This window comes from Anser cygnoides, chromosome W, assembly GCF_040182565.1.
Source record: "Anser cygnoides isolate HZ-2024a breed goose chromosome W, Taihu_goose_T2T_genome, whole genome shotgun sequence".
NCBI lineage: Eukaryota > Metazoa > Chordata > Aves > Anseriformes > Anatidae > Anser > Anser cygnoides.
Window position 1 is genome coordinate 12,769,414 of NC_089911.1, and position 16,735 is coordinate 12,786,148.

Sequence of the window (16,735 nt, forward strand, 5' to 3'; positions counted from 1 at the left end):
TTGTTTACACTCCTATAACATCTCAGATAACACAGCTCCTCCAAGTAACAACAGTGCAATGAACTTAGGCTTCTGATACCTAGTTAATAATCTACTAAGTAACAGATTTCATTTTGGAAGTCTAATCATCCTATTCTACCAACCGCTAGAAATTAAAGAGAGATGTTACAAAGGTGATTAGAAAACCAAAGATCATTTATTTTAGCTTGTTATGTATTCTATAATTACACTTTCCATGGATTTCTTTTCCTGGGGCTTATAAACTCTTTTATAGATTACTGCCATATCCTGTGAGTTATTATAAATAACTTCTCTATTGGAGAAACTGGACACTGCAGTCTACTACCGCTTGGACTGTCCAAGTTAAAAAACAAAGAAATTAACATCCTTAGAAGAATTTTCTTTATTTTAAAATTTTATCTTTTTATTTTCCTTAAATCCTAAAGTTATAATAATACTTTCACAGTTTCGAAAAAGGAAAATACTGCTTTCATTCCACATAGAGATTTCCATTTGTATATTCCTTCTGGAATCTAATGTGCAAGTCTTTAATATAGAATTTTTCTACAGTAAAATCCTTTCTAAAAATTATCTTGTAAGCAGAAAAAGCTGAAAATGCTAATGATGCTTCCTATCATGGGGAAAGAACAAAAGCCATCTAGAAGCAATTTCAGTTGAGAGTTCCCAGGTTATAATTACTACACAGCACTACAATTTATGGCTAATTGTTGTAGGAGATATGAGTCAGCAGAATACAGAGAACCCAGCGATCCATGATATGCACACAAATAAAGATCTTTTGTGTATACAATCAAGATCACTAATGTGATCAAGATCACTAATCAATTAATCACAATCAATTAATCACAATCAAGATCACTAATGTCCTACTTGAATTTATATGCAAAATTTCTTAAGCCATGCAGTTCAAGAATTAGATGTACCTTTACACAGTCAGATAGAAATCTTTTCATCAGTTAACACACTGATCAAACAGTACAGTGGTTACCACTGTATGACGTTACACACCAACACCAGTATGCATTCAAGTCATAATATAATCAAAATTTCAACTGCACTGCAATAAAATAAAATGTAATTATTCTGCAATAATCACAGAGAAGAAATAAAGAACAGTGGTGAAAAGGAATATATGAAAGTAACTTATTTACAGAAAAAGCTTTTTAGTTAAAGCAGTCAAAAGCTGATATTTCTTAAAAAATTGTTTGGAATAAGACATTTACCTGCTCCCAGCTATTTGTTATAACAACCTGTATTACTTGCTGATGAAAATTTGGAATAGTGTTTCTGAAACCCACCATACATTTCCCAATTCTAAATATATGCCACTGAAATAAAATCTTAAAATATCAGTCTGAAGCCCTACTTCCTGCAAAATCAATCCACAAAATGATTGGTGCTGAGAACACCTGAAGTCTTTGGTGATAATTTTGCATGTGCATGAGACTGACAGAAATTGATTTCTACACTTGATTTCTATTAAATGATTTGAACACCTTACAGAATTTCAAATTACAGAACATGAAGAAGGAAAGGTAATATTTTGACATGTTATTATTGCAATAATAAAAGAAACAACCCCCCCCCCCCCCCCCTTCGGAGGGTTACACACTAATATCTTTGATTTGTTCATACTCTTCAATTTTAAAATGTGGCATACTGCTTCTTATGAATTCTCAGAAATAAAGTACGTTTTCAGAAAATTGTATCTTGGGGGTACTGGATTATCTTCATGGTTCCTCCCCAGCACAGATTATTTCATTAATACCTTTTTATTATATCTTATTCTTAAAAATACAAAATAACTTTAGTGCCAACCCCATTTTTACTCAGACGCTCATCTTCCTACAAACTCCTCAGAAATATTTTCTTAATAGCTCCTAACCACTAATACCCAAGGTATGCAACTTGCATAGAATCAAATCCCACTTCTGTATTCCAACTTATGCTTCATGACATCTGGCTCTCATTTACTATAATTTCACTTTGTCCACCTTCTGTGCAGGTAGAAGGTAATATTCTTCCCCAAATGTATCAGATTTCTAAGTCATATTTTATTACAGATAACTTCCAATGCTAAAACAGAAATTGAACTGCTACCAGATTTGTGTGTTGAATGCCCTTATTACACAAGTTGTGCAAAATAGTTCCAGTTAACCAATTTTTGAGATTATGCATTCTTTTCAGATCAATAAAAGAAAAAATACAGGAAACTAAAAAAAACAAAAATTAAAGGAAAAAATAATGTAGAAGCAGGAGCAACATGGAAGGAAAGCAAAGTAACAGAAAAGAAAACTAACAATTTACTGACATCCGCATATGTTTTCCCTTTCCTATACAATTCTCCCGTATCTCTCTGGATATGCTTGCTCCAGATAATCCTCAATATGTAGTTCTGACATTTCAAAAATTCTAAATGTATCCCATGTTGTTTCAGAGCCAGAGTGATGCTCTTTGAGTCCTTTAGCTAAACAGAATATAACAAAAAAAATATAATATATAACAAAAATAGAAGGAAAGAAACAACTTTCAAGATGAAAATCAGCTTAAATTAGTGCTGAATTCAGATAGGTTCCAATTATTTTTCCAAACATTTGCCGTTCTTAATTTCCCACTGAAGTAAAGAACTTCATGGAAAGATTGGGATTTAACTGGAGTTGAAAACCTAAAGTTTTTTTGGAATACAGACTCCAGCCTAATGAACAGGCAGTCAGAAGTAAGTTGTAATATTACTCATATATCAAAAACATCACTAGGGAGTGATTCCAGTACCTAAAAAGAGGTGTTTAGTGCCATTTCATATGCTCTAGGGTATCTAGCCCAGCCCTGAGCTGCAGTTCCAGGAGATGCAAGTCTCCAGTTTGTCTGTAATCCACTAGCCATAGGATGTCTTGAATACCCTTGGGTACCTAACATCTCACAGGACACCGACATTTAGGCACCACCTGAATTTTTCCATTAACATCTGATTCAAGACCACTTGAAAATATATAAAAAAATAGGTGTATAAAAAAATGTGTAGACAAGCTTTCATTGGGTAGCTCACTGATCAGGAGATTACTTAAAAGATAGTTTAAAAGAATGATGATCCTAATAGTGACAGTTAAACTACTTTTCTCCCTGTCTTTATCCAGGTTATGATAAATCTATGAATTGTATGTGTCCCTCATACATATTGTCTAGTATAACAGAGTTTCATCGTTGTTCAGTAATTCTAGATCTCTTCAATACAAATAATATTACTATCAGAAGCAGCTTTTCAGAGAAAGAATTCTGGAAAATCTTAAGCAGTCATACCTTTTTTATTGAGTGGTCGTTTTCGTACACAAACACATATCCTGTGCTCATCAATCTATAAAGGAAAGAATCTTTCAGTGAACTATACCTCAGTTCCAGTTACAGGATATTTTACCTCTATTTTTGAATTAATTAAGCAATCATTTAAATGAAGAAATTTCCAATTCAGGAGTCATCTGAATGTACAAAAGCCCACTGTGTTTGCACAATAACCAAGAAACTGAAAGGCAGAACCATACATTAAGAATAACCAAATTCCCTGTAGATAGTGATCTGATCCTGTAGAGTACATGGTACATCTTGCAGCACAGTAAGCAAATCAAGCTGTAACAGGGTGGATACACCATTGATGGAAATGGTCTGATAACATCATTTAAGGATTCTGAAAAAATAAACCCATGCTATAAAGAATACTAATATACACTAAGCTACTTATTTTTAATGTTTACAGGCAGAAGTATATTCATACATTGAAAAAAAAATAAAAATACAAAAAAACATACAGACAAAAAATTTCCACATAGCCTGGGGTACTTACAGGATCGGCAGTTGTCAGTGGTCTATAATCCAAACTTCCCCTGAAATCTCTTATCATACACATAATTTCATAATTTGGGTTTGTAGCATCAACATCCTAGGGAAGTAAGCAACAAAATTTCTTACATTTTTACCTAAAATGGACTAATTTCAATGCCTTCTAAATTTACTTAAAAGAAAAATAAAATATACATTAACTGATGTTCTGATGAAGCTAATCTACTGATCATAAAGAAAAGCAATTATATAACTTCTATTTAAAATTTTTGGTTGCCATATAATAGAAAGCACTTTTAAATTAAGAAATGTAGTGGGTTTACGTGGCAAGATTTTGGTAGCAGGGGCGCCATAGGGGTGGCTTCTGTGAGAAGAATCTAGAAGCTGCCCCATGTTAGGTAAGGGCCCCACTGCTGGCCAGAGCCAGGCCAATAAGCGATGTTCGCGCCTCTGTGTGAGCATATTTAAGACAAGTAAAAAAACATGCTGGGGAAGAGCAGCTGGGAGAGAGAGAGGAGTGAGAAACAGCCTTGCAGGTGCCAAGGTCAGTGAAGAAGGAGGGGGAGAGGTGCTCCAGGCGCCAGAGCACAAGTCCCCTGCAGCCTGTGGTGAGGACCATGGTGGAACAGGTTGTCCCCCTGCAGCCCATGGTGCACCACGGTCGAGCAGGGTTCCAAGCTGCAGCCTGCGCAGCCTGCACGGAAGGAAGCTGCGGCCTGTGGAGGACCCCCGCTGGAGCAGATTGCAGGCCAGGCCTGTAGCCAGACCTGTAGCCTGTGGAGAGGAGCCCATGCAGGAGCAGGTGACCTGGCAGGAGCTGCTGCCCGTGGGGGACCCGGAGTGGAGCAGTGTGCTCCAGACGGATGGACCCCTTGGTACGGACCCATATCTGGAGCAGTTCTTGAAGAGCTGCTGCCTGTGGGAAGCCCATGCCGGATCATTCGGGAAGGACTGTATCCCGTGGGAGGGACCCCATGTTGGAGCAGGGGAAGACAGTGACTGAGAAGGAGCAGCGGAGACGAAGTGCTATAGACTGACTACAACCCCCATTCCCCTGTTCCCCTGCACCGCTCGGGGGGAGAGGAGGTGGAAGAGGGTGGATGGGGGGAAGGTGCTTTTGGGTTCTTTCCTTTGTTTCTCACTTCTCTAGCTTGTTAGTAATAGGCAATAAATCTTACTCTCTCCCTACTCTGAGTCTGTTTTGCCCATCATGAAAATTGCTGAGTGATCTCCGTGTCCTTATCTCAACCCTTGAGCCCTTTGCATTGTGTTTTCTCCCCCTTCCCCTTTGAGGAGGGAGAGTGAGAGAGTGGCCATGGTGGAACATGGCTGCCCACCCGAGCAAAACCACCACAAGGACTCACTACACTTTTACTTGTAAGGAAGAGAAATGACTCCCACCTTTTCTCAGAATCTTCACACAAAGGAAACACTACCAAACAAATGCACAACAATAGTACATGTTTTGGTTTAACCCGGCTGTCAGCTAAGCACCACACAGCCCTTCTCTCCCCCTCCCCCCTCCCTCTCTGGGACGGGGGAAGAGAATCAGAAAGAAATGAAAGGCTGTGGGTTGAGAGGAAGACAGTTTATTAGGACAGAAAATAAAGGAAAATAATAATAATGATAATAGTACTACTATTAATAATGTGTACCAAAAAAAGTGATGCACAATGCAATTGCTCACCACCTGCTGACCGATGCCCAGCCCATCCCTGAGCAGCCGCTCCCCCCACCCCGGCCAGCCATCCCATATTAATTGTTCAGTATGACGTCAGATGGTATGGAATACCCGTTTGGCCAGTTTGGGTCAGCTGTCCTGGGTCTGTCCCCTCCCAGCTCCTGCTGCACCCCCAGCCTGCCCGCTGGCAGGACAGAGCGAGAAGCTGAAAAGTCCTTGGCTTGGTGTAAGCACTGCTCTGCAACAACTAAAACATCAGCATGTTATCAACACTCTTCTCATCCTAAATCCCAAACACAGCACTCTACCAGCTACTAGGAGGAAAATTAACTCTATCCTAGCTGAAACCAGGACAATACATTACAGTCAATGCTTCTTAATCTGACATAAGGCAGTCCAACAAACAAATGGATAGACTCTATTATACAGATACAAAATGCTGCAGAGCACAGTGCAGGTACTCCAGCTGCTCTAAACGGATCTGAATTGGTTAAAGGAGGCTGATCCTACTACTGGTCCTAAGTTAACTCCTATGGTGACTTGAATGCATTGGAAACTTTTCCAGTACTCCCAGATGCCCCTAAAAGCAGAAGCAATCCCAAGGATATATAATATGCTACATCCAGGCTCGCAAGCCCTCCTGTCTGTAAATCTGGAACCACAAGTACCATAGCGAAAAGAGATGTAAGAGCTCACGCATGGAGCCTCCCTGTTGTGGTTTAACCCGGCTGGCAGCTAAACACCACACAGCCGTTCGCTCACCCTCCCCCCTCCCTCTCTGGGATGGGGGAGAGAAACGGGAAAGTGAAGCCGGTGAGTTGAGATAAAGACAGTTTATTAAGACAGGAATATAATAATAACAATAATAATAATAATAGTGATAATGATAATAGTATTAATAATAATAATGTGTAAGAAAACAAGTGATGCACAATGCAATTGCTCACCGCCCGCTGACCGATGCCTAGCCTATCCCCGAGCAGCCGGCCCACCACCCCGGCCAGCCACCCCTATATATTGTTTAGCATGACGTCAGATGGTATGGAATACCCCTTTGGCCAGTTTGGGTCAGCTGTCCTGGGTCTGTCCCCTCCCAGCTCCTGCTGCACCCCCAGCCTGCTCGCTGGCAGGACAGAGAGAGAAGCCGAAAAGTCCTTGGCCTGGTGTAAACACTGCTCTGCAACAATTAAAACATCAGCATGTTATCAGCACTCCTCTCATCCTAATCCAAAACATAGCACCCTACCAGCTACTATGAGGAAAAATTAACTCTGTCCTAACTGGAACCAGGACACTCCCTAAGCCTTGCTAAACCAGAGCTACTGGGCTGGGCAGGCTGCAGAATAACTCAAATGTCTTTCCTGGAAGTTTTTACACCATTTCAGGACAACCTGAGCAAATGGGCAACGGTGTTTGCGCCTCTGTGAGAGCATATTTTAAAAAGGGAAAAAAATGCAATGCAACAGCAGCTGGGAGAGTGAGGAGTGAGAAACAGCCCTGCAGACACCAAGGTCAGCACAGAAAGTAGGGGGAGGAGGTGCTCCAGGTGCCCCTGTGGCCCGTGGAGAGGACCATGGTGGAGCAGTTTGTTCCCCCTGCAGCCCATGGTGTACCATGGCAGAGCAGACTTCCATGTTTCAGCCATGGTGGAGCAGGTGGATCTGGCCTGAAGGAGGCTGTAGCCCATAGAGAGCCCCTGCAGGAGCAGGCTCCAGTCTGGAGCTATAGCCTGTGGAGAGGAGCCCATGAAGGAGTAGGTGAGTTGTTGGGAACTACTGCCCGTGGGGGACCCATGTTGGAGCAGTTTGCTCCTAAAAGTTGGTCCTTGTGGTACAGACCCATATTTGGAGCAGTTCTTGAAGAGCTGCTGCCCAGGGGAAGCCCATGTAGGATCAGTTCAAGAAGGGCTGCGTCCCATGGGAGAGACCCCCACATTGGAGCAGGGGAAGAGAGTGACCATGAAGAAGTGGCTGAGATAAAGCATTATGGACTGACCATAATCCCCATTGCCTGTTCCCCTGAGCTGCTTGGGGGGAGGACGTAGAAGAGGGTGGATGGGGATAAGGTTTTTTTAGTTTGCTTTTAGTTTCTCACCGTTCTAGTCAGCTAGTGATAGGCAATAAATTACATTAATCTCCCTATGCCAAGTCTGTTTTGCCCATGACGATAATTGGTGGGTGATATCCCTGTCCTCTCAACCCTTGAGCCCTTTTCATCATATTTTCTCCCCCTTTCCCTTTGAGAAGGGGGAGTGTGAGAGTGGTTGTGGTGGAGTTCATCTGCCCAGCAGGGTAAAAACACCGCACCCTGCTAATCAGAATTTGACTGCACCTTCAAGTTCTTAATCCTAACTACAGTGAAATTAAAACTACTTACAGTAAGTCCATACAAAATGAATTACTGATGAAATGTTACCTCTAAAATTGAGCTGCTTATTATGGAAAAAGCATTTGCCTAATGTTCTTCTCTATTTAAAGGTTTTGTCCACTAGAAGACAGTTGCCTAATTATTACTGCATTTCACAACAGACTACACAAAGCACCAGAAAGCAGAGGTAGAGGTCATCAAGACAACCAGAACCTTCTCATGCAGAAGTTTAAGACTCAGGTGAAAAGGGAGTCTTCACAGAAGTGCTGAAGAGAAAACTTTAGTTATAGTACCATATCAAAGAATCTTTAAGATATAAACCTTTTTTTTTTTTTCCTCACACTTAAAGACATATTAATGTTTTGCATTTGTTTAAATTTGAGAACATGAATTCAACATAGGTCATTTTAGGTCAGCTTAGAAACATCATTAAAGCATGAAGTAAATTGGCTGAATTATTTACTCAGTGGTAGTACTTCTCAAGTCAGTTGTGCATTGGTAGCATTTCTTTAAAGAGACTAACACATACATGCAAGCTTGCAATGAGATCATACTACTAGTTTTGCTAAAGCTTTTTGTGACAGAAACTAATTTAATATCAATAGATCTTTTTCTCACAGGATTAGCAGCTTCATTTCTTTCACAAAAGTTTCCAACAACTCACTGCCAAGCTGCCTGCATGATGAGAAGCTAAACTATAAATTCATAACAGATTTCAAGTTTGAACAGTTTTTTTTTAACCTCAAATACATCTCCTACAAAGCATCAAAGATCATAAAGAACAATTTATAATGTTGAAATATCTCCTGTAGAATAAAAGCCCTATCTAAAAGCCAAAGGCTTGATTATTTTTAAATCAATATGTTTTCACTGAAAAATAGCCATCAGCAGCACTTGATTTTGAAATAACACATGGAAAGATAAGTAATTATTTCTGTAGAAAGCAAAAGAGGGGGAAAAACATCTAATTGTTATCAGAGAAGTGCAACTATGCACCAAAAATATTTGTCAAACTTGTATGCAGGATGAAAACATTTAATTTCAAGTTTATCAGTTCATAAAAAGTATTTAAGAATGAAAAAAGCATCATCTAAGCACAAAATACTGACCTGAGCTCTTTTTTCTCTAAGTTCCTGCTGTTGTAATCTTCTTTTTTCACGTTTCTCTTGCAATTTTTCAACTTCTTTTACACAATTAGATTTTCTACGTGCTTAGAGAAAATTATATGATTTAAAATATTTTCTGTGTTGCATGCATGGATTTAGTATTTACACTACACTTCAATCATATTAATTTATCAATAATTAGAATGCATTTATATAAATTATATATTCAAGCAAATCAGTATTAGTACAAAATAATTACAGCAATTTAATTTCTAAAATTTATAGAATAAATGAATTAAATCATGGGATTGGGACAATAATTACACAACCAAAAATATAAGGACAGTGACCCTCAAAAAGCACTTGAACAGATATATGTGAACTCTTGGTTTGTTTTAAAAGAAAGCCCAGGCAAATTAAAACAAAACACATTCATGGTTTAAAAAAATATAAAGGAAAAACAAATTATAAATACTAGTGCGCCAGTGCTCTGAAAAAGCTTTGTATGGAAGCCTACAGACAATTGTATATATAGACCATTTGTCATTTATGGAAAACAACATAATCCAAGAGAATGTACATGTAATGCCAAGAATGAAAGGATCTTTGACACATGGTTTACATACAAGGGGGTCCAAAGTCCTTTTTTGCAGCTTGAACTGGAGATATATCTGGAACACTACCATTCTGTTGTGAGGAGGAAGACTGTTCTGGAAGCTGAGTGGGCCGTGCACGTGCAGAACCAACCACTGCAGACGAAAAGCACAAAGCTGATCTAGAAATAACATTTCTATCCAGTTTTGAAGTGTTTTAGTATGACAAGATAAAACAAGGACCATTTTGAGACACAACAATTTTGTGGGGCCAGGGAGGACCATATATATGGAAAGTTATTTATCATATAGATGGAAAGTCAAATGTCATTAAAGATATTTGGTATGCAGCCTTTTTTTATCCTAGTATTGTATACCAACACAACATGAAATACCAATTCTGCCCATGCATATTTTTAAATGCTCTACTACAGAGTTAGTACAACTTATTATGTACATAGAATGAAGTATGTACTTGGAGATATGCAGTCCTTAAGTGCTGCAATTTTATTTATATTGTGATTATGCCCAAAAACACAGCAAGAAAATGACCCTGCTGTTTCACAGTCTCTAGAAATTAGAAAATTGTCCCCCACAATAAAATATCTGGAGGCCTACAATATCTGGAGGAATAGAGGGATAGAAATGAAAGGCAGCCAAGTGCAGCTCAATCTACAAGTGAAAAATCAAACCTTTTTGACACCATATCAAAAGGGATATGGATACAATTGATATGTCTACCTAAATTTATGCATGGATTCCCTATGTGATAGGGATGCTAATTTCTAAAAATGCAGAGTGATATCTGTTCCCAGTGAATGCAGCGGGAGTAGTGAGCATGCAAGCCTCTCTGGTAGAGTTGAATATTTTAAGTTGTTTTTTCAAAGAGTTGCTTCAAGCACCTCTGCTTCAGCTGGCCAGTTTCTTGTACGTGCTACTAATGAGGTCTGACAGAAAAGCATGAAAGTGAAGGTAACAGCTTTGATTAATAGCTTAGAGATGACATTCCAAAGGCCAGTACAATGTATAACATGGAGACAACTATGGAAACAGGTATCAAATGGGATAGACAAGACAAATTCCCAGACCAGTCCCAAACATCATAGGAGATCTACTTTATAGCATGAATTAACTCCACTAAACAAGACCGTATGCTGAGAAAAGCTTAACTGCAAGATGAACAAAGAACTAATCCTTAGGTAGGTTGTGAACAGTAAGATGCATAGTACCTATTAAAAAGCAAGTTACAAGGTTAATCCATACGAAACGGACCATTTACTACAAATGACGTAGAATGACAGAATATCCCGAGTTGGAAGGGACCCACAAGGATTATAGAGTCCAACTCCTGGCTCCACACAGGACCACCTAAAAATCAAACCATATGTCTGACAGTATTGTCCAAACACTTCTTGAACTCCAACAGGCTTGGTGCCATGACCACTTCCCTGGGGAGCCTGTTCCAGTGCCCAACCACCCTCTCAGTGAAGAACCTTTTCCTAACACCCAGCCTGAACCTCCCCTGTCACAGCTTCATGCCATTCCACTGGGTCCTGTCGCTCCCTCCTCGTGCCTGCACCACCACTCCCCCTCGTGAGGAAGCTGTAGATCACGATGAGGTCTTCCCTCAGTTTCCTTTTCTCTAAGCTGAACAAACCAAGTGACTTCAGCTGTTTCTCATACATCTTCCCCTCTACACCCTTCACCATCTTTGCAGTCCTCTTTCGGACACTCTCTAATAGTTTTATGTCTTTCTTATACTGTGGCACCTAAAACTGCACACAGTACTTGAGGTGAGGCCTCTAAAAACTTGTATAGATGTGAGGACAGCCCATCAATAAAATGTCTCAAATTGAGACCATATTAGTTTGAAAAAAAAATTAAAAAGTTATTCCCTCTTTGTGAGATTTCTAATTTGTTTAGCACCTTCAGAGGCAAATGGCAAAAGGGAGAAAGGGATCCCAATCGGCCACCAGAAGACAGTCTGAACACTTGCAAAAATATGCAAAAACCACATGTTTTTCAAAGTTTAAAGAGACGGAATGGAATCTAGTTTGAATTAATGGTGTAGTGGGTTTACGTGGCAAGGTTTTGGTAGCAGGGGGCCATAGGGGTGGCTTCTGTGAGAAGAATCCAGAAGCTGCCCCATGTTAGGTAAGGGCCCTGCCGCTGGCCAGAGCCAAGCCAATAAGCTATGTTGTTCGTGCCTCTGTGAGAGCATATTTAAGAAAGGGGAGAAAAAACACTGCTACACAGCAGCTGGGAGAGTGGAAAGAGTGAGAAACAGCCTTGCAGGTGCCAAGGTCAGTGAAGAAGGAGGGGGAGAGGTGCTCCAGGCGCCAGAGCACAAGTCCCCTGCGGCCTGTGGTGAGGACCATGGTGAAGCAGGCTGTCCCCCTGCAGCCTGTGGAGTACCACAGTGGAGTAGGGTTCCATGCTGCAGCCCGTGGAGGAGACCACGGTGGAGCAGGTGGACCTACACTGAAGGAGGCCGCGGCCTGTGGAGAAATCCTGCCGGAACAGACTCTGGGCCAGACCTGTAGCCTGTGGAGAGGATCCCACGCAGGATCAGGTGACCTGGCAGGAGCTGCCGCACGTGGGGAACCCATGCTGGAGCACTTTGCTCCTGAAGGATGGACCCCATGGTACGGACCCATACTGGAGCAGTTATTGAAGAGCTGCTGCCTGTGGGAAGCCCACACCGGATCAGTTCGGTAAGGACGGAATCCCGTGGGAGAGACCCTGCGTTGGAGCAGGGGAAGAGAGTGACCAAGAAGGAGCGGCAGAGAAGAAGCGCTATAGACTGACCATAACCCCCATTCCCCTGTTCCCTTGCGCCGCTTGGGGAGAGGAGGTGGAAGAGGGTGGATGGGGGGGAAGGCGTTTTTGGTTTCTTTCCTTTGTTTCTCACTTCTCTAGCTTGTTAGTAATAGGCAATAAATCTTACTCTCTCCCTACTCTGAGTCTTTTTGCCCGTCACGGTAATTGCTGAGTGATCTCCGTGTCCTTATCTCAACCCCTGAGCCCTTTGCATCATATTTTCTGCCCCTTTCTCTTTGAGGAGGGGGAGTGAGAGAGCGGCCATGGTGGAACTCGGCTGCCCACCTGAGTAAAACCACCACAAATGGCACTAGATTAATGTCTGAAAGAATCACTGCCATCACCAACACAAGATAATTATGCTCAGAAAAAACATTAAGCAATAACTATTCCTTCTCATATTATAGATGCATTACATCTGTAGTCATCTAATACATACTTCATTTCACCTATCCTCCTGTGATAATTCCACATTTTTAATAGATTTTTCTGTAGGGAAATAACATGTAGGGTTTAAATGGTCTTTGAATTAATGTTTACACACAGACTGTTAGAAAATTAAGCTTAAAAACTGAAAGAGTAAGAATTCTAAGTGCACTACTTATAGTATATTGAAACACTCAAGCTAAAGCAAACTGAGGATGTTTTAATTTGAAAAAGTCCATGCATCATTTATTGTAGGATAATTAACTTCAAATTTTTGTACCTTCAGTTCATTCACAAATTCACAAATTTCCTAATGCTATATTGCTTAAACTTGCACATAAATAATATTCATACAGTATCCATTCCTAAATACATATAGAAGTAATTCTAGGAATGATGTACCGTGCTTTCTACGTCACATGCGTACATACTGAATTAGAAATGCAGTTTTATTAAAGAATTTTAGATGAGCAGGAGGTTACAATGTTCCCATATATTAGCTTCCTTGAAATGGAAAGATATAACATTTACCTCTGTTATCTCTAGCAGAGGTATCATTCTTAATAGGTGCCACAGTTCGTCGACTCTATAAAGAAAGAAATCTCCATTATTTGATCACCTTATTATTGAAAATGTAAACTGCAGCCCCACCTCTGTTTCTAACACAAGATCAGCAATACAGAGAAGTAACTATTTCCAAATCCCTCCTTGAAGAGCCTTGGGTGGAGACTGCTGTATGTACTTTTTCAAATCAACCTTCTTTTACATATTTTTCCTTGAACTATACCTTGTTATATGAATTGTTATGAACTATACCTTGTTATATGAATATTAGTCCCCAACTCCCTCCCTGCCAAACCTGTTCTTAGAAAGTTTTTAGAAACCCTTTTTTACCTATGGTGAATGGGGAATACATTTATCAAGTAGCTCCACAGACAAAAATTAGATTTAAAAATTAAAACATAACAAAATTATAGGATTCCTGTAAGTTTAATATGAACGTGTTACATAGGTACTACCAACCTTCACAATTCTATTTAATTTGGCTAATGGAGTAGGTGGTGGTGGTGTCTCTGGACTAGGTTCAGTATCATCATCAGGTGCAAGATCTGGATTAAGTGAAAATATGCTCTCCAGGTCAATCTGTTTAAAAGAATATAAAAAGATGAGTCTAAGAACAAATTAATCCTCTCCATTTCTGCTGTTATGTTTGAGTATAAACAATAAATACATTTAGTGTTTTTACCTCACAATTAGTTATTTCTATAACCTGATGTTATAGTTTAACACAACAGGCAACTGAGGACCACAGAGCACTTCGCTCACTCCCTGCCAGTGGGATGGGGTAGAAAATAAAAAAAAGGGTTGAGACACAGACAATTTAATAAGACAGGAAAAACAGTAAAATAAATAATAATTTTATATATATATATATATAAGTGATGCACAATGCAATAGCTCACCACAGGCCACTGATGCCCAGCAAGTCCCTGAACAACAGTAGCTCCCGCCCCAACCCCAGCCACATCCCCCTAGCTTTATTCTTCCAGTTTTTATCATTCCACTTGATGTCATATGCTATGGAATATCCCTTTGGACAGTTTGAGTCAGCTGTCCTGGTTCTGTCCCCTCCCAGCTTTTTGTGCACCCCCAGCCTCCTCGCTGGCAGGGCAGTATGAGAAGCTGAAAAGTCTTTGGCTTAGTGTAAGCACTTCTCTGCAACAACTAAAACATCAGTGTGTTCTCAATATGAATTTTCTCCTAAATAAAAAACACAGCAAGATACCAGCCACTATAAAGAAAATTAACTCTATCCTAACCAAAACCAGGACAATACCCACCCTTTATTGCATACGATTTATGTCAGGCTCGGGTCCCAAACTTTCCAGTACATCCCAATTAATCACCACAACCTTTCCTGTCTTTTGATATATACACACAGATATCATTCCCTTGGTGTACGGGTCATCCCTCTAAAATGTCCGTTGACTTTGTTTAGTCCATGAGTTTGGGTTCCATCTGTTATAGCAGTCCATCAGGGCAGGAGAGATGATGAATGGTGTTGGATTGTTCCATGCAGAGGCCAGCTCTGGTTCCAATACTGTTGCGCTTGTCCAGTTCTATCACCAGTGCAATTTGCTTGGTTCCATCAAAATTCATTTGTCATTATCTGGGTGACTCTTACTGTGATACTATTAATATGGCATACACCAACCATAGTAGTGATGACATGCAGTATCATATATCAATTAACATCATATGATTCAAATCATGGGCTATTCTCACCCAACATTAAATCCCCTTGAGGTACACATCGGACTTCCCCATCGTTCCGTATTATCCATCAAATGCACCCAGGTCCCTGAGCAAAAGCAGTCCCACCAATGGGTTTGTCTTTGCTGAGGCAGGAAAAACCCAGACTGCCTTCGCCAGCGTGTTCTTCACATGCACTACAGGGACTTTATCCCCTTCTACAGTATGTAACAGGTTTCACTGGGCAGGTCCGGCTTGGTTGGCAGTGTTGACTAACCAGGTGGCCTTTGCCAAATGTGTATCCCAATGTTTGAATGTTCCAACACCAATGGCTCTCAGCACAGTCTTTAACAGTCCATTATAGCGCTCGATTTTCCTGGAAGCTGGTGCATGATAGGGGATGTGACACACCCACTCAGTACAATGTTCTTTAGTCCAAGTGTCTATGAGGTTGTTTTGGACATGAGTCCCATTGTCTGACTCAATTGTTCCTGGGGTGCTGTGTTGCCATAAGACTTGTTTTCAAAGCCCAGGATAGTGTTGCGGGCAATGGCATGGGGCACAGGATATGTTTCCAGCCATCCAGTGGTTGCCTCCACCATTGTAAGCACATGGTGCTTGCCAATGTGGGTTTGTGGGAGTGTGATATAATAAATCTGCCAGGCCTCCCCATATTTATATTTCAGCCATCGTCCTCCATACCAAAGAGGCTTTAACCTCTTGACTTGCTTGATTGCAGCACGTTTCACATTCATGGTTAAATAAAATAAAATAATAAAGAACTCACACTTATGTTGCCAGTCCAGATCCACCTGAGCCACTTCAGTATTAGCAGCCTGATCAACCTGCTGGTTATTTTGATGGTCTTCAGTGGCCGGACTCTTGGGTACGTGAGCATCTACATGGCATACTTTTACAACCAGGTTCTCTACCCAGGCAGCAATATCTTGCCACAATGTGGCAGCGCAGATCGGTTTGTCTCTGCAGTGCCAGTTGCTCTACTTCCATTGCTGTAACCACCCCCACAGGGCATTTGCTGCCATCCATGAATCAATATACAGAGCACTGGCTACTTTTCCCGTTCAGCAATATCTAAAGCCAACTGGATGGCCTTCACTTCTGCAAACTGGCTCAATTCACCTTCTCCTTCAGAAGGTTCTGCAACTTGTGTAGGACTCCATACAGCAACCTACCACCAATGATGCTTTCCCACAATATGACAGGACCCATCAGTGAACAGAGCATGTTGCTTCCCATCTTCTGCTAGTTTACTATACAGTGAGGCCTCTTCAGAACACGTCACCTCCTTCTCTAGTGATATTCCAAAGTCCCTGACCTCGGGACAGTCCATGATCACTTCCAAGATTCCTGGGCGACTGAGATTTCCTATTTGAGCCTGTTGTGTGATAGGTATGACACCCTCACTCCACATAGCATCAGTTGCATGACGTGTAGAGTGGACCCTCCCTTTGAAAGTCCTGCCCAGCACCAGCAGTTGGGGTGACAAGAAAGCTTGTGTTTCCTTTTTGAAACTTTGCAGAGACATAGCTGTTATTTTTTTGATCACATCCATTGGAATCTGACAACTTCAGTCTTGCCATTTTATTCCTAAAAACTGTATCTCCTGTGAAGGTCCC

General features: G+C 40.8%; 1 protein-coding gene across 4 annotated transcripts in view; it reads right to left on the minus strand.

The window, feature by feature from the left end:
* The window catches only part of LOC125179686 (kinesin-like protein KIF2A), a 155,926-nt gene that overhangs the window by 43,352 nt on the left and 95,839 nt on the right, over positions 1-16,735 (minus strand). For all 4 annotated transcript variants that reach the window (XR_010827346.1, XM_066987374.1, XM_066987375.1 and 1 more), the window contains 6 exons: positions 13,869-13,988; positions 13,377-13,431; positions 9,633-9,755; positions 9,010-9,110; positions 3,857-3,952; positions 3,319-3,373 (listed from right to left, as the gene is read on the minus strand). Coding sequence is in view for 3 of the 4 variants with exons in the window: in XM_066987374.1 (XP_066843475.1) it covers positions 3,319-3,373; positions 3,857-3,952; positions 9,010-9,110; positions 9,633-9,755; positions 13,377-13,431; positions 13,869-13,988 (550 nt within the window). In the remaining variant the exon portion in view is untranslated. The remainder of the gene's footprint in view (positions 1-3,318; positions 3,374-3,856; positions 3,953-9,009; positions 9,111-9,632; positions 9,756-13,376; positions 13,432-13,868; positions 13,989-16,735) is intronic.